At 38.9% G+C, this 19,146-nt stretch overlaps 1 protein-coding gene across 1 annotated transcript in view; it reads left to right on the forward strand.

The window, feature by feature from the left end:
• The window catches only part of LOC119888425 (ecto-NOX disulfide-thiol exchanger 2-like), a 19,410-nt gene extending 557 nt beyond the window's left edge, over nt 1-18,853 (forward strand). Inside the window, exons 2-5 of the mRNA XM_038698980.1 lie at nt 1,108-1,319; nt 12,126-12,232; nt 17,965-18,085; nt 18,752-18,853. Of these exons, the coding sequence (XP_038554908.1) occupies nt 1,108-1,319; nt 12,126-12,232; nt 17,965-18,085; nt 18,752-18,853 (542 nt within the window). The remainder of the gene's footprint in view (nt 1-1,107; nt 1,320-12,125; nt 12,233-17,964; nt 18,086-18,751) is intronic.
• The last annotated feature ends 293 nt before the right edge of the window (nt 18,854-19,146 follow it).

Raw genomic sequence — 19,146 nt, forward strand, 5'->3', positions numbered from 1 at the left:
AATGGCAGAATTGCGGTATCTCCTTGAGCAGTAGTCTTTGATGGCATTTTCCAGGCTATAAACTTTGTTGCAGTATTGCAGACATCTGGGGCAAGTAGTGGACTGGTGTGTGTGTGTGTGTTTGTACGTTTGCATGTGTATGAGAGATGGAAATGTGGGACAACGTAATAGCAATGATGTCTCTCTCTCTCTCTCTCTCTCTCTCTCCCACCCGTTATTTATTTATTGTGTTTAGTTATCTCCGCTGCTACTGTTAGTTAGAGCCCCACGAAGCCCATTCAAATCCTGTGTGCATTCCATAATGAGACCTATGTTGCAAAAATACTGTATGGGTCTGTGTATCACCAGTACAACTGTATTAAGGAGATGGCATTAAAATATTGAAATTAATGAATGTTTGTCGTCTCCGAGGTTACCAGAGACTCCTTGCGTTTTCTTTTGCACATTTTGAGTCTATTTCTGAAGCTAATCTGTACAGACAGCTGTTTAATTGACATAATATCTATATTTTGTATTTGTGTTGTGACTTTTGTATTTGTGTTGTGGCTTTTATTTGTGTTGTGGCTTTTGTATTTGGCCTGACACCTCTGGGCCACCGTAGAGTTGAGGAGAGTTTTGCTACTTGCTTTCTTTGTGACACACTTTTATACAGTGTACTGTGAGTGTTAAATGTATACACAGTAAAAGTGTTGATGTTGAAATTGAACTTCTTGACTCCTGCATGTCCCTGATCATCATGGTTTAAGAGTAAATTTGCAGAGGCAGCTTTTTCCTTGCTCCTGGTGATCGTAACTCTTTCCTTTTGTCCTCTTTTGGCTAGATAAAACTTTAGTTGGCAGAGGCTTCTGTTATTGTACTTTTGTGTTATTGATTTTGGCCACATTCCTTTCTCTCCTTTCCTGCCTTTTTTTTCTGCTTTACTTCTATCTTGGTCAAATGACTCAGATTTTGTAAAGGCGGCACTTTTGTAACCTTTCTTGTATAGACTCATTCTCTCCTTCACACTACTTCTACCTGAATGACAAGAAAGACTTTTCTTTCATCCACCATACTAAAATTGATCCAGACTCTATCTCTCTCCACCCTCTCTCCTCCCGTCTTTTCTAGATGACAATGTGTTTCCTGAATCAGTGCGTGTGCTCTTGACCTGGCTGGAACGAGGTGAAGTCAACCGCCGGAATGCCAACAACTTCTACTCCATGATCCAGTCCTCCAACAGCCATGTCCGCCGGCTGATTAGCGAGAAGAGTCAGCATGAGAAGGAGATGGAAGAGGCCAGAGACAAGTTCAAGACCGCAATGGCCGCATACTGGCTCAATGTGAGTCCCCTCTGCTCAGTAACACTGTTAATGTACACTCACCTACAGGATTATTAGGAACACCATACTAATACTGTGTTTGACCCCCTTTTGCCTTCAGAACTGCCTTAATTCTACGTGGCATTGATTCAACAAGGTGCTGAAAGCATTCTAGGATATATCTGATAGGATAGCATCTTGCAGTTGATGGAGATTTGTGGGATGCACATCCAGGGCACGAAGCTCCCGTTCCACCACATCCCAAAGATGCTCTATTGGGTTGAGATCTGGTGACTGTGGGGGCCATTTTAGTACAGTGAACTCATTGTCATGTTCAAGAAACCAATTTGAAATGATTCGAGCTTTGTGACATGGTGCATTATCCTGCTGGAAGTAGCCATCAGAGGATGGGTACATGGTGGCCATAAAGGGATGGACATGGTCAGAAACAATGCTCAGGTAGGCCGTGGCATTTAAACGATGCCCAATTGGCACTAAGGGGCCTAAAGTGTGCCAAGAAAACATCCCCACACCATTACACCACCACCACCAGCCTGCACAGTGGTAACAAGGCATGATGGATCCATGTTCTCATTCTGTTTACGCCAAATTCAGACTCTACCATCTGAATGTCTCAACAGAAATCGAGACTCATCAGACCAGGCAACATTTTCCAGTCTTCAACTGTCCAATTTTGGTGAGCTCTTGCAAATTGTAGCCTCTTTTTCCTATTCACACCATTCTTTGTAAATCCTAGAAATGGTTGTGCGTGAAAATCCCAGTAACTGAGCAGACTGTGAAATACTCAGACCGGCCCGTCTGGCACCAACAACCATGCCACGCTCAGAATTGCTTAAATCACCTTTCTTTCCCATTCTGACATTCAGTTTGGAGTTCAGGAGATTGTCTTGACCAGGACCACACCCCTAAATGCATTGAAGCAACTGCCATGTGATTGGTTGATTAGATAATTGCATTAATGAGAAATTGAACAGGTGTTCCTAATAATCCTTTGATTATTGAGTGTATACTGTATGTAGTTTGAGGATGGAGAAAAGCTGGGTCTCTACCTTAATGTGTGTTTTTTATACAATTTATTTACCATACTCATATACATATACCTTTGCAGAACATGTATTATATTATTATATATATATATATTTTTTTTAAATATATTACATTTTTCATGTGTAACGCAGCATAAATAGGGCAATGCAAGTCATGTTTACATTTCCTTTTGCCATTCCCACATACATTTACCCGCAAGCAATTCATATAACATTAATATAACACCAACAATACACAATTCAAATCAGCAAAAACTTCTTTGCAAAAGGTATCATTTTAAGTTTTATCTGTAAATAAGTACTTTACAGAGCAAAATAACAATGCACTACTGTTAATTTAGAAAAGTCAACATGTTAAGGGCAGTACATATATTTTAGGAATAATATAGATAACTATAGTTATAACTAACTATACTACTATACAACTATAATAAATGTATAAAGATACAAGATATAAACAAACCATAACATGGCCTTTAAGAAGTGATTTTAACACCACCCCTCTTACACAATTTTTTTATTTTAAACCAATTTAAAACTCACAGCTTCAAATCTGATTTCAACTAATGCACCTCAATGTCCGTGTCATGAAGGCTTGACAGCCTTATATGCCAAACTGTGAGTCAAGTATACTTAGGAATTCTCACATTAATGTTTGTTATACCCTCTGTCTGGGTTGCTGGGTTGAGTCCAACATGTTAAGCATCTCAGAAATACAGAATATTCAGTGGAGAGATATTTATATTCGGCAACTACTTTTTACTTTATAATCTCCAACCTTGGTCTAGAAATAACACTTACTGGCAATGAACACCATAAACTCTTATCATACATTCACTGTATTCAGAAATGTTGATATTTTTGTTCATGTTTGGGCACAAAGGTTTGACCAAACTCTTACCAGGTGCTGAGTTGGCAAATTGTGTCTTAACATGGAAAATTGTCTCTGGCCCCGGTGACAGAAACAGGAAATTACCCGTGGGTTTACAGGTCAGTGAATAAGCATGAGTGCATTTATCTAGATCACACATACATATATACAACTTATCCTATGTCACTGCCTCCGGAGAAAAGTGCCCTATGGAATCAGTTAGTACTTTACTTAGGTAACAGGTGCAATCGACCATGTTACACTGCAGTAATTCCCATGACACTCTGCAGTCTGCCGTTTTATCACAGGTCACCGCTCTATACTCTGCATATCAAACGCTCAAATGCCCAGAGAGAAATACCATGACATAAATGCGCTCTAACCACAAGTTTTCATACATATGCTCACAAACACAGACAATTGCTTTTTCTCTCTGAATCTCTCACACATACACAAGGAAAACGAGCAATACTTTACATTAATGATAAATATAACACAATTTTTTTGCAGGACACATATGTTTCAGGAGCAACTGAACTTGAAAATAAACTTGATGCAGATTCTATCCTTGTGATGGCAGATGTAAGAAGGATTACTCTTTGAATCAAAATGTCGGCACGCACACAAGAAGAAGTGGACTGCAATGACTTAAGCCACACTTGCAATGCTATTGCCTCTACTGCTGCTCTCTAGCTATAGCAAAGTAAGGAATATTACTGACAGAAATAAAATTAGGCAATTCATTTATCATGAATTTCTTAATAACAGTGCTAACACAGTCCAATTCTAGACTTCTGAATCAGATTTATTCATTAAAAGTGGAGGTGACATCTTCCTACATAGCTAGCTAGCTGATTAGCTACACTGAAACATGATCTGTGTAATATTCTGTTAGTCAACTTACAGATATAACTCTTAATCAACGTATTTCTTTGATCAGTGTGAGAAAGATGCAAGTGTAGTCGATTCATTCGATACTTTAGTCATTCATTAGCCATTCCATAAGGAAGGCTTTAACAATTTATGTATAAAGCTCTCATTATTATAAGTACTGTGTTGTACGGATAACGTATGAACCTATTCGGGGGGGGGGGGGGGAGTGTTCTTCTACCTTGTCTTTTGCACTCAATCAGGTTGTTTATCTTTATGTTACACTACCTTTCTATATCACTGCTACACTGAAAGTGTTCTCCTTTTTCCATATTATCTGATACAATTCAATGTATTCCACAAGTATGACATATAAGAAGCCACAACAAACCACAAATGGTGAGTTGAATGGCAGAAAACAACAATTTTGAGGATGTGCCACCTGAGATCAGGTTGTCACTGTGCTGCTCTGTGTGGTGCATATTTATAAGCTTGCTTGTATTGATATCTACATATGTTGTATTGGTTTCAAAAGGGTAGATTGAAGTGGGTTACAACCTCCTAGGACTTTCTCTTTCTTTACTTCCCGTTCATTGTTTGTCTCAATTTCTGTCCGTCACTCTCTTTCTTTCTGTGTTTCTCTCTCATTAAAGGCCATCCACATCCAACACAATAATCAATACAAACACTTATTTCTATTCATGAGTTTGGCTTTCGCTCGCTCTAGTTCCACCCATGCAAATGTCAACACTAGATTGGTCTCCCATGAGGAATTTTTATACACCACACCTGTGAACAGAAGAAACATCCATATTTACAAGGCTGCTCTTTTGTCAGAGCCCCTGACTGCCAAGGACACCACTATTATAAGCATTCACGCTTCTGTCACCTTGAATAGAATTACCTTTACTGGAAGCTCTAGACATTGTCCCCTGTTTATATTATTATTTTTGTGTAATTAGTCAATATAGTGAATGCGAAAACAAAACATGTGATGCACTAAAATTACTGACCACTAACAGGTCTTTCCATGTGAACAACTGTGTGCAACACTATATATGCTTCTAGAAGAGGAGATTGGTTGAAATTTATGCAGATTTATCCCCATATTAAAAATTATTATTCCATTGATTGATTATTGATTTCTATGACTGCTATGACTTTGTGTCTGCTATAGAGCTGCCTGTTTGAAGACACTCAACTTATGAAAGGCTTCCAGTAGACATTTGATCCCATACGGATGTAACTAATGGCGCAAGATCCACATCCAGTAGACATCTGGGCTTACATGGTATTGTGTATTTTACGGTATGTATTCATTCTCTGTGTTGGGGTTGCAGATATTGCTCACCTTCCTTAAAATATAATTTAAATTTATGGACCACCTCCTTCACATATACAGTCTTGACAAGTTCTATTTCCAACATTACTTGGTTAGTTTCAACAACATTTCCTGCCCCAAAATCACAACAAGCCAACATTAACCATCACAGCAATTCTATATATTGGCACCACTCTTGAGCTTTCCCAGACCTGTCACTGCTTATAACGCATTCCCCCATTTGATAAAGTGCTGACTGCCGATTTAGCACCTGTTTCTGCTAACTGATCAGGGAATATGAGACCTTATGGTTGTGTCCCTGTTATGGAAAATGAAAAACCTGACCAGGAGCGTTGCTACTACAGAAGACTGTGCCGTGGCCCTAACCAGAGCTAGTTTCTGACATGTCTTGTTATGCTTGACTGCCTTCCATCAAAAACACAGGGGAGATCTCCTGGATGCTTCGCTTTCACCAGAGAGATTGTTTCACCACTCAGTGCTTCAAGAGAGGAGGAGAGAAAAGCCCAGTTAAAGCATCCTGTTCCTCTTTTGTCAGACTTCCTCCCTTCCTTCTGCCATGGAATAAAGGGTGCTCTCTGTTGGGCTTGGCCTGTATGCCCCCTTCTGGCTGCAGCCAACACCAAGGCATATCTCACCAGTAGGGTTTGTCATTAATCCAAATGCAGAATGTTTTCCAGCCTCTTACAACTTCATAATATTCAATCTAAAGTAGTTTTGTCAATTCGTTTTTTTTAAGATTTTCCAAATGTGACTGCTGGTGTTTGTAGAGACGGCAATAGATTGCAAGTACTTACACAAATGGCAGAGTCACAGCCAGAGGTGGAAAGTAACGAATTACAATTACTCACGTTACTATAATAAAGTTGCTTTTTTTGTACTTGTGCTTTTTAAAGTTTTTTGAATCTGTAATTTTACTTTTACTTAAAGAGGTGGTATTATGCTTATTGGCTTTTTCCCTCTCCTTTATTGAGATATCCCACCTCCCACAGAAAGCTCTTTGTAGTCCAGCCCTTCACTTCCTTTACTTGTGACGTCACAATGAATACGCATCATTAAGCTTGCCAAGCGGCTAGCGGGGTCAGGCACGCCCTCAAACCAAGCTAGTCTGAGCGGAGGCCCTTTGGCTCGACTTGCCTTTGTTTGGTTTTCCATTGTAGAAATGTTGTACCTGTATCACCTCACCTCCGTCAAGGTTCCAAGCGAGCTGAGGGATACTAACATGTAACGTGAAAACACGACAGACTGCTGATTGGTCAGAGAGAATCGTCACTATTTTCTGCATCATCATTGCTGCACCAGACAGAGGCCAGCAACAGAAAGTTTTATATTTCACGGTTTTCTCATGGAATTTCATCACTAAATCCACTTATGAAAAGTTTTGAGCTGAGAAATCAGCTGTGTAGATTTCAAATATTGACAGTTTTACGAGAAGTGATGGCGGAACAAAAATGCTTGAATATTTTCGGAGTTGAGGAGCTCCGCAAGTGGCTGCAGAGTATGCCTGTGCCAACCCGCGGGAGAAGCGTGTGAGGCCGGCCAGCCGCCCGCTCACAGAGCCCTCTGCTCCCACCGTCACACAGACCGCTGAAGAAATAACGGCAAAACACATCTGGAAGGTTTTCATACTGCTTATCTGTCTTATATGTCTTTACATTCTGAGTAATATTGAAACGTTTTAACCGTAGATATATTTTAAGAGCTGGTGTGTGTGTCGCATTGAACATTACGTTGCGGCAGTTGTGTGTGGCGTCGCTATGACGACAAGCTACGTACCATCTCTGGCTACTATCTGCAATGGAAAACGGAGCAGGGCAGAGTAGAGTCGAGTCTATCGATTTGCGCCATGGTAGCATTTTTCGGCAAGGCAGCATAGATCGTCAGAACACCGGCAACAGTTCAATGTTTAGTCCTAATGGTAAGGATGTAATGTAACCAATGTAAGAAGCAACTCTCATCAAAGATTTTGTACAAGTATGATGCATCACTCTGTAGCTCAAGAGTGGAGCATACAACACATAGGGTGAAAAGTGGAGCAGCAGCAATGTGCAGTATGAGAAAAATATGGTGTTTTTTGAAAATGATAAACCATGTAAACCTGTTCTGGTACAACCACTAATTAAGATTTTGAACCTGAAAATGTGCATAATACCACCTCTTTAAGTATGTTTAACTTGTAATTCAATCACATCCGTTACTGAGTAAAAAACAAGTGCAAGGAAGAATTTGCGACCACTTTGGCTTCAAGTGTAAGAGAACAGCTTTGTGATGCAGTTTAAAAATGCTTTATTAAGTTACTTCTAATGCAAACTTAACATTTCCTGCTGCTGCAGCGTCACAATAAAAGCATTTAACTGAAATATTGCATTGAGTAATGCAGTCATGAGCAGACACAGTTAGCTGTTAGGTAAAGAGCTGCAGGCGACAGTCTGCACACCTCCACCTTCTCAGCCAGGTAAACAACTCCTTTCACTTTCGCTGTTGGCAGACTGTTGTGTGCAGCATAAAGTCAGATCATGACGGCTCACATAATTATGGAAAACACAAATAACTGCCCAACAATAGTTTGTTTAGCTGCCCCAGACTTCTGTGCCCTGTGGTATCAAAAGGCATCTGCTGTTAACTACAGGTGTCTCATGCACAATAATGGGCAGCTGCATAATAAAACCAGTTAATTAATGTCAATCAGAGTTACATTTACAATTACAGATTTTAACCATCACTCCTCAGTGAACTCCTTGGCTGAGAGCATTTTCTAGTTAAGTAGGCCTATGTAGCCTATCATTAACATTATGGATTTAGGCCTACTATGTTTGGGAGTCTGTTCACATTAATATAAGCTAAGAAAAACGTTCATTTTGCGAAAGTTGAAAATATTAAACAGTAATATGGCAATTATTTTGAAAGTCCGGCCCCCACAGTGTCTGCTTAGAACAAATGTAGTTAAAGTCAACTGATGAAAAGGTCAGTTAAATAATATCCTACTTCCATTGGTGGTTAAAAATAAGTTTTATAGTTTGGTAAGATGCTTTGCGCCAAATAGTCAAAATGACATTGGTGCTTGACAATGTTGGTTGACATTAGCAACTTGCTGGTAACTACTTATTTATTGTACTGATGCCTATATCCCATTAAAATTACCATCTGTTTGAATGTAATTATAGCGATATGACTTACAGTCCAGTGTTTCCCGTTTTGCTAGTCCAGTGTGGCTCGCCAGAGTGTGATTTTTTCCACCACAGTTTCCTAATGAAGCGAAAACATCAAAGTTCTTATAAAATGTTATTGTTTTTTGTCATTGACTTGGCAAAGTCTCTGTCAAACAAACTAAAATTGAAAGCGAGCAGTTGCTAATGTTATCCGGTGCAAAGTTGTATCGCTTTCCACATTACTTCACCAACTAACCCGACCCATGTTACTAGCCTGTGTACCACCTGTATCATGTCAAAGTGTTAATTTAGCCTGCAAGAAAGGATGTAACGGTGAAAAGCAAATGTGGAGCGATTTGTTTACTAACATTAGCCTATAATGATGCAGCCAGAGCAGCCAGGTAATGCTACAGTAGCTCACACATGCCGCTTTTTGCTTCGTAACGTTCAATATAGGTTTATTGTGGTTTTACCAATACTCAGGTACACAGCTTCTCCACCTCTCAGTGGCTGTAACTAACGTGACCCACATAATATGCAACCGTGCAACTTCACAGCAAAAACAACCCAGAGGAAGAGCCATGCACTAACACTACTGTAAAGTTACTTACTGCGATCTAACTGGTATAAAGTGTGACACAATCTCGTTATAATATTCAGTCCAGCTCACTTAGCGTTTCATTATCATCCAGTACATTTAGCTGTGCTGACACTGCTGAACCTCTGGTGAAAGATACACAGATAGTGAAGATAATTACTGAAAGCAGGAGGCGAGCTAACGCTGTAGCATGTCGGCTAAATGCAGTAAATATGCCGTGATCATGTCACCAGCATGAATTAGCTCAACCTGCAGCTGAAAAAACTATTACTATAACGTTGCAGTAGCGGTTTACGTGAGTTTCCAGTATATTGTGTGAAGCTGTCTCTCTGCCTGCCTGTAGCTGCTGTCACACTTTTTTCCAGGAGTATTGAGCCAATATGCGTCTCACTGCGCTGAATGAAAGGTGCGGAGCCGGTGTTGATCTGCCTCTGAGCACACACACAAACACACAGACACACACACACAGTCAGACACACTTACTGCATATATAATAATTTTTCCAAGGCTTAACTGATGTGTCCATTAAATGTGCCTCTACTGTATAAACACCCATAACACAAGCGCAGGCACCCCTGGAGGCAAATGGCAATATCAATACACCATAATCTAGCCTGAAGCTGATGCAGTCTTAACCTATCAACATATCAATAGAATACAGGATGCAGTTCATGAAGGTGACGAGATACATGGAGTTCTACAGCAAGTTTGTTGTTTTTATTGTTATTGTAATTGCATTGAGTGATGGAGGGAATCTATTCAGATGTATAGCTGAGTTCACTGTCTTCAGCATTAGTCTAACAAGATAGCCTCCAAAGTACCATGATGGTCTCTCCACTGAAGGAAGGCAGCCCAGTCAGCAAAAATCATAAAAGAGTTTATCTTGGCATCCTATGAATGCTAAAGTATTTATGATTCTAAATGAATACCTGCTGGCCTGGTCTGCCATCTCAACACTGTATTGGTAGGAGGACAAGGCCTATTCAATCCTGGCTGATACTTGCCCCCCTTTGTTTAAGGAGTTGAAGTTGCTTTTTTCAGACTGTAGATACAGGACGCCAATATGCAGAAAAAAAGTTATAATTTGTTGTAATTCTGTTTTACTGTTGGTTGTTTTTATTTTTAAAACTTTTAAAACTCTAGTATATTTTCTTAGGTTACATTTATTTTTTGGCCTGTTTATATATTGCTTGTTTGATAGTTTTGTATTAAATGCTGACTGTACAACTAATTGCCCCCTGGGGACAATAAAGACATCCTTGATCCTTGGTAGTTGCCACAGGTGAGTAGATTAAAGAATGATAACACAATGACTCAACATCATGCTGCCATGTAGCAGAATATCTACAAAAAGTATATGTGTTTTTTCCCTGCTCCTTTTGCTTTGAGATTCGCTCCAGTCCCCCTGCAACCCTGCATGGATAAGCTGGTATAGATAATGGATGGATGGATTCTCGTCTTAAATGTCTTATGATCTGATGTATCTGTCTGATTTGGGATGTGGTTTCTCCCGTCTCTCTTCTGTAAGCCCCATTATGATGAAGCAGATTTGCCAAAAGTGCATTTGAACAAATAACAACTGATGTGGAACGTTTGTTGCCTTATCGTATATGACAAACAATACCAGTCACACACACTCAAATGCACATCTGCCTCTGTGAGTATTGTTTCAGAAAGAATTGATGGAGACTTCACATTCACAGCACCCAACTGCAATATCATTCTCAAAATTAGAACCGGATTTCCTGTAAGCCCTACTACTTTGCATCACACATAGGATGTTGCTTCTTTGGTTAAAAGTTTTCTCCTTCGCCTCAGGGAAGACAGCAAACATGATGGAAATGTTTTGTTTTATTTTCATCTGTTTTTGAGTCAACCTTCCATCTGCTAGTGCCAGAAACCCTGTAAGCTTTAATGCAATTTACACTGGAAGAACAACATCCTATTTACAATTTTATGCCATCAAGCAGACTCTTTTCACACCATAGAGCTACAAATTTAGACTGAATCAAAATATAAGGTTGCCATTTTGGGGCCTGTAGATGCTGCCAGTCTTTTTGTTGATGGTCTCATCAAGTTAGAGTACACCCTATTTAGTCGTGAACATGACAATGATTTGAGAATGGTACACTTAGCAAATAAACACTAATTCCTAGTGTATGGTTTGTTATCTGAAACATTCTCGTTCAATAAAACAAGTTCAGTTTCAGTTTCTAGGGGACAGTAGCCAGTTTTAGTGCGTATCATTTTTCCTAACTCATGGGCCCTGCCAATTTCTAAGAAAACAACCATTTCTGTGTCTCCAATTATTGCACCCTTCTTACACAATAAGTGTTGTGTATAAATCTATTAGACAGAGTGTTAATTATCAGTGTGTGCAGACTAATAGGTTAAGAGACTTGTAAATCTTAATGTCATTAGATAGAATGGAGCATAGAACCACAATGGAGTGAAACATGTTTGCTTCTCCTTTCCTTGCATTATTTTTCTCACTCTCACCTCTAGAAATTATCATTAAACTTGGAAGAAACCAAAGAATCCCGCACACAATTTCTTCATAGGCAAGAGTTTTTGATCCTACGCACCTGTCAAGATGACTTTTTCGCATGTGAGAACTTTGGTGTAATAATATCATCAAAAGCACACACACTAAAACAGATCTGAAGACAAGATGAGGAAAAATATATTTTGAGTACGAGATTGAAGGTGTGTTATGACGTGGTCTTTTTATCATTGGTGTCAAATATGTTGTGTCATGCTGTGTGCATCTATCTATCTATCTATCTATCTATCTATCTATCTATCTATCTATCTCACAGATACATGTTGAGACACAGCTCATTTTCCCAAGCTGACTTCATTGTTTCACTCCTTTGCTCCTTCCCTCTTTCTTTTGCCCTTCACTACATCTACGCATTTCTTTCTCACCACAGTTGAACAGATCGTGTCTGTATTCCACGCTGCTTCCAAACAAAAGGCATGGGACCATTTCTCCAAAGCTCAGCGGAAAAACCTGGATATGTGGCGCAAGCAGGTTGAGGTTGGTATTTTTAATTTTCCTGTAAGATTACTAAATTTTTTATCTATAAGTATGTATGTAGTAGTTTTAGTAAAGACATAGTTAGCAGTGATTTGATCAATGCTTTATGTATGCTGTGTTTTTTTGAGTAGAAAAAGTAGGGGCCTAAAATTAAATCATGAGGAACTCCAAAGGGAGGAATTTAAATCTACTGGTAGCTCTATTCCTGATGGAAATTCACTTGATCTGTTAAGATTGCATGAGTGTCAAAGGTTGCACCAAAACAAAAATCTTTAATCTTATTGTACAACTGTTAAAGAAGCTAATTTTGTATTGGACTGGGAGCATTATGTCCATACAAATGTGTCATTGCTTTTTTGACTTTAATTTAAACTAGCTTAAAAACGTATTATCAGGTAAATGTGTATTTCTAATACATGAAGGGATATAAGGACAATGGATGATAGCTAAGCAAGGTTATAAATACTCAACATTTCAACAATCTAATTGTCCATATCCAAAATGAAACATCGTCTGAAATTCTTAGCTGAGTTGGTAAGTACCTGATTAGTTTTTCCTGTTTCTACTAATGTGCTAAACTCCATTTATACCTAGTGCTAACATGTGATCTGTATCTGAATTTCTTATATAGATATAAATATGAACATTAATGAAAGGTGTAAAGTAAATAAATACAATCAGAATGCCATCACATTTCAGAAAATTTAGTAATAACAGGTGTAAATGGAAATGCTCATAATCATATTATACACATATAGGTTGTTTTAATGCCTCTGTGTTGTCATATATAGACAGACAGGAAAATGATAATTTTTGCATGGTTTGTTTAGGGCACAATATTGAGGTTATCCATTTACTTTTTTTAGAAACTGATAGAGCTCTGCTTTTTCATTATTATTTACTGTCAGACAAATGCCACATTAATTATGGTGATTCGTGTTCAGCAGTGTCCATGTGGTTTGTAATAGAGTGAAGCATTATGTGTAGATCTGATTGGTGAGGTTTAGGTTGGGCGATGTCTACAAAATTTCCTTTGGACAATGTGTTTTTGCACAGACTTCACTCGGTAAAAAAAAAATGGTAAACTATTAACTTGCGTTACAAGTCGCGGTGCGGTGGACACTTTATGCACGGACCACGTAAAGCAACAGTGAACACACAGGGTGCAGATGTTTGTTTCAGTTGTTTGATAGGCTACGTCATTAACAAACCGAGAGGCGACTTTATAAAACATACTGCTGATGGAGAAAATGGAGCAGATGTGGGGAGAGAGACAGAGAGAGGCGGGGCAAGCTGGGTGTTTATCTGAGGTGTAGGTGTGTGTGTGAGTGTGTCAGAGAAGAGACTTCCGAGACAGGTGCAAAGCATAGGCTACTTAAAAACAATGATAAGAATGTTCGTGGTCGTTAAAACCTGCTTTCACACTTGAGATTTTTTTTGCTGGGGGGGCAGGGCGGGGCGGAGGTTTTACTATAACAATGCTGACTCAACGTCGTGATGTCTGTCAGCCTTGGAACAACCCTAGTGAGGTTTGAATCAACACACACCACAGCACTACACTGCTTATAATTTGGTATATCTACAACACACATCATTGCAAATAAAGCTTTGTCATAGCATGTTAATGAAATATTTGAATGTCAGTGAGGCCCTATTCTTTGTGTATATTCATGTACAGTATCAAATGAGGACAATGTTCATTCTGCTCCATTCCCTGCAGAACTATGAAAATGCTAATAACTTTCTAGAAATAGATCTATGACATTAACAAGCATTCAGAACCGCTGCTGGGAGCTGTCCACATCCGAGTGTTATACATTAATCACACTTTACACTTTAACCCAAGAATATTGATTTTCTGTGAGGCGGAGCACCATGCCTCTACACATTGTTGTTAACTCCCCAGTGTAATGACAGTAGCTTTTGCATCAGGGGTTGTAGCGCAGAGGGCAAGTGTGTGTTCAGAGCCCTATGTTTGTTACTGCTGCAGTTGAAAAGCCTCTTGTGTTCCACATGAGTGTAAATCAGCTCCTGAATTGTTATTAGTGCCTCAGTCAGGCTGGGTGTTGTTTCCATCACTGTATTTGTGATAAGACAAACTGCCTCACCATCTGCACACCAGACAGACTACAGCAGAAGTACGGCTGTAACTATCATAACATCATGGGTGACACGATTTGTACTTGATGTTTTTTAGTAGTGTGAATGAAACAAATCAAAATCCATTAGGTCCCTCTTATTTCAGTTTCTTGTGTTTTCCTTCCTTTCTCTAATTCTGTAAAAACATTCCATCCTTTAATGCATGCTGTTTTCTTTTAATTAAAAAGTACATCTCTACAGAGATAGCAGTTATTATCCATATCAAACATCTGATCTTTGTTACAGATGAGAGATGTGAAATAAGTTTTTAAATACAGTACATTTAAAGTTTTTGAAAGGCATTTTTATGATGATCACTGACACTTTCTAAGGATAAAGAAAACACGCAAACAAGAGTATGCTTTGTAACTGTCTCACTATGAAAACATGATATAGTGAATGGTGAAAGATAATGGCTGGAGGAGTATTGGGTACATATAGTATCTAGTAGTCTAGACTGTAGTACAGTCAGTAGTATCTACTGTATATATACTGTATACACAAATGACACAATATTGACATTCTCATATAGCCTCAACTGTATTTGCTAATACGCCAAACAAAGATGGTGAACATGGTAAATATTATAGCTCCTTAACATTAGCATGTTAGCATGTTGACGTTAGTTCAAAGCACCACTGTGCCTAAGTGAGACCAGTGAGATGACAGCATCAGTCGTTTCAGCAAGTCTCCCAAAACCAACATACAGTATGTTTAAGTCAGGGTTGGAGTTATAATCTGAGCTTGTGGGGGTCTCTAATATACTAACTAATGTTACAGAGAGAGAGAGAGAAATCTTTGCTTATTACGTGATTCCCTCTCACACACATCAGTCCACTACTTGCCCCAGAAGTCTGCGATATTGCAACAAAGTTTCAATAGTGTGAAAAATGGCATCAGAGACTACTGCTCAAGGAGAGACCACAATTCCGCCCTTTATATTAGGTATAATATTAAAGTGTAATTATTTCACGCACTGCTGGCCACCGGCACACATTAGCAAGCATATTATCATATATAGCGCTGTATTAATTGTAGGATGCATCAGAAAGCCAATAATACTAATATAAATAATAAGTAGCAGTCAATTCAGAGTCAATTCTAGTTGAACATGTTCGCGGGAGTTCAAAACAGTGCGCACCATGGCGGCTGATGGTGGAGAAGTGCAGCAATCCTGTCAGTCATGCAGTGCGGAGCGTAGTTCATTAGGAAAGTGTGTTCATTTAAGTTTGTTTAAATTTTTAATGTAAATAATAGTAGGTACTAGTGTTGTAGTACTCGAGACCGGTCTTGGTCCTAAGACCACTTTTTGATGGTCTTGGTCTCGTCTCGGACTCGACCGCATTTGTACTTGGTCTTGTCTCGGTCTCTGACATTGAGGACTCTGGATTTTATTTCAAGACCATAACTTTGGTCTTAACTTTTGTCACCTCTCCCCGCAATGCTTACGTTGATTTCAGCTGTTAGTGTTTGTATGTGGGTGTTTTAATGGGAATGTGGATCTTTCAGATCAATTTGTGAAGTTATCTATGATCTTATTCCATTTAAGTGCGTGCCATGCAATGCAGGGAACTGATCTTGGTCTTGACTCTGTCTCGCCCTCCCTCGGTCTTGGTCTCGACTGTTCTGAGCCCTTAAAAGTCTTGGTCTTGTCTCGGTCTCGATAAACTCTGGTCTTGGTCTTGACTTGGTCTCGGTTTGGGCGGTCTTGACTACAACACTAGTAGGTACTAAGTACAATGAAAAATAGGCTACATTATTTGTGATTCAAAATAACGTTTGTTGATAAATGAATTAGACCCACAGATGCATGATTTTACTGCTTCAGTGGGAGCTCAGACCTCCTTATATGAGCTGTGCTCCCACTGGCTCCCACGTAACTCGAACCCTGGTTCAATTTAAGGAACAAAACTACCCTAGTGGCTGTGGAAAGTATGATTGTTTTTCATCCAAAGCAAAGGAGAAAGTAGTGTGAAGTTGTGATAGGGCCACAAAGGACTCCTGGGTGGAGGAGATCAGGGTGGATTGTTGGCACAGCAAAACATCAGACTTTAACATGGCAGGCCATTGTTTGTTTCTTGTTACTTTCTTGTCTTCTTACCGTCAGTAAAACATTGGTTGTTACCTAATCTTATCCAAGTGGTTATTATTGTAACCATAACAACAAAGGTTTCCTGATCTTAGCAAAGTAGCTGTTTGAACCCCAACAGTAATCTTTCTCTAAACCTATTACCAAGTTATGTTTGTGCCTACACCTAAACAAAATCTTAACCATGGTGTTGTCAGAACATGATTTATTTTATTTTATTTTAACAGTGATTTGTATAATTTGTGGAAGGCACAGACATCCTGACAATAGGAAGCAATATAATTTTTTGTTTAAATTTTCTTTGCACGGTTTTAAATGTTACACACACTTTTTAGATCCTATATACATTTTTCAAATGGATGATATTATTTTGACTATCATTTGTTTGTTTGTAGTTTGGTGACATCCTGAAAATCTGAGGAGAATCTGTTTTAGTAATATCTTAGTGTACAGGCTTCTGCTGCAGAGGAAATCATCTGCACAGGCAAAATGACGTCTCTTCTTGCTCTCTGTAAGGTGAAAACTGTTGTGTTTTAAGGGACACCAGATTTTCCTCCCCTTTGACATGGCACAGGAAATTGAAGTGGACAAATTGAAAAGTAGATGGTTGAGGAAAACAAATGTAGAGATGTAACCACCCTTGCAGTTATTGCATGCTCTGCTTTTTGTTTTGTTATTCTACCCTTAAACTTGGTTAGAAAATGTTGGAATTGTAATGTTTTTTTCAGTAGTTGTGATCACATTTATAATGAGCAGGTTGTTTTTAATAGTGTTTTATTCACGACCACTTTGAAACATTCTTTCAGAGGGTTCCCACTGTTAACAGCAGATTCATGAAAGATTACAGTGCTCTTTTATCTTTAGTTCTCAATAGCCTGTTTTAATCTCACTGTCTTTTATCTGTTATATACTTTCACACTGCATTAACCACAGTAAAAAAAGGCCTTGTGCCCTACAATGTGACAATACAACAGATGCACACTCATTTTTGTGCGTTTGTGTGTGTGCTTACCACGCCTAAATAGTAAGGTAGGAGGTTGTGTGACAATATGATCTCTCTGAGGCTCAAACTGTACCACACTCCAGTGTCCAGAGTGAAGGTGAAAATATTTTCACATTATTTTAAATTATTTTTATCGTGAAAACCACACATACACTGCAGGCGTTCATAATATACACTTATTGGTAGCTCAAACAGGAGTTTGGGGGTGACACGTTACCACTTCCTACCTCTGACGAAAGCAGCATACATAAGCTATATGCATGTAGGATGGTGTCAATTACATGCATAAATTGCATGTCTTGTCCCCTTTATCCTTGAGCTGACAAGCTGAAGACACTAAATACATGGCTGTGTGTGTGTGTGTGTGTGTGGTGTTTGCAGGACTTTTTGCATTGGTTTGCACATATTTTGTGGGATAAAATTGATTTATGAGCAATAAGGAAGGTACACAGTATATCCACTATGCAGATATTTACCTGCTACTGTTTTTGTGTTTTGCAGGAGATTAGAAACATGCACAATGAGCAGCTTATGGGAATCAGGGGAGAAGAGGAGATGGAGATGTCTGATGATGACATGGAGGACTCCTCCGCTACCAACAGCAAAGACTCTGAGGACTCAGGTAAATTTTTTTGGTTTGACTCTAAAAAGTGTACAGGTGCAGAATGATGTGTGTACTGAGATACTGTCACATACTGTCCTACGAGCAAATACTGTACATATATATCACTGGTATTTGGGCTAAAATTTAATTATAAGCCATACAGGAAATAATCCACTTAACTTTGCACTTGGATACACCGAGTGACAGCAAAAATAACTTTTTCTGTGCACATTGTTTTGAACAACATACAAGGTGCAAGGTAATTTATTATTATACAACACAAGGTTGTATAACGAAAAGAAAGTTTGTAGTCCATTCATGCTACACACACAGAATTTAACAGAGAATTAAATGGGTAGGGCTATAAAAATCTGGTAACATATAAATAAATAAAATAAATAAATAATAAATAAAACAATAGGCTATCACAGTGGCAACAAAATGATGAAATGTTTTCATCTTCACATTAAAAAGTCTGACATTTGGGAAACAGTGTTCATCTTGACAGGGTTTGAGCACCAAGCATCATCGATAGAAACACAGAGCCCGCCTCCTTTCATCTTGCTGGAGTCTTGCACGCTGACAGCTCGGAATACTGATGATCCGGGAAGTTGATGGGGGGGTCTCTGTAAAGATGTCGACACAACAGTCTCTGATTTCCCTTGCTCAGCCCATTTTGTCCAGACCTTTAGGAGCAGTCTTAAGTCCAAGCTGGGCCATGATGGCTCCTATCCTGTCTCTCTTTCCTCTCATCTGAGCGATCACCACATTGACATGTTGTATTGACAAACTTCTTACAGTGCGCTGGTGGACATACATCATTGTGTTGTTAACTTGTACCAAACCATAACCCACAAATAGCAAGCTGAGCTGTGACCTGAGCCCTCGCAACACCATACATAATTCTTCTACTTTAAGGATTAATAGTCCTTCATTTATTTGACTGTGCATTTAGTTGTGTGACTAAAGCAGCCATCAAAACCACATAAAAAAATCCAGCAATTTTAGTTTGCACGTTTTTAATGTGTGAAAGAACTAAATACTCAAAACACAATTTTGAATGAGCATATTGTATTGTA

The sequence above is a fragment of the Micropterus salmoides genome, unplaced genomic scaffold (genome assembly GCF_014851395.1).
Source record: "Micropterus salmoides isolate LMB-PRFRI ecotype aquatic unplaced genomic scaffold, ASM1485139v1 Ms_hic_scaffold_5, whole genome shotgun sequence".
Taxonomy (NCBI): domain Eukaryota; kingdom Metazoa; phylum Chordata; class Actinopteri; order Centrarchiformes; family Centrarchidae; genus Micropterus; species Micropterus salmoides.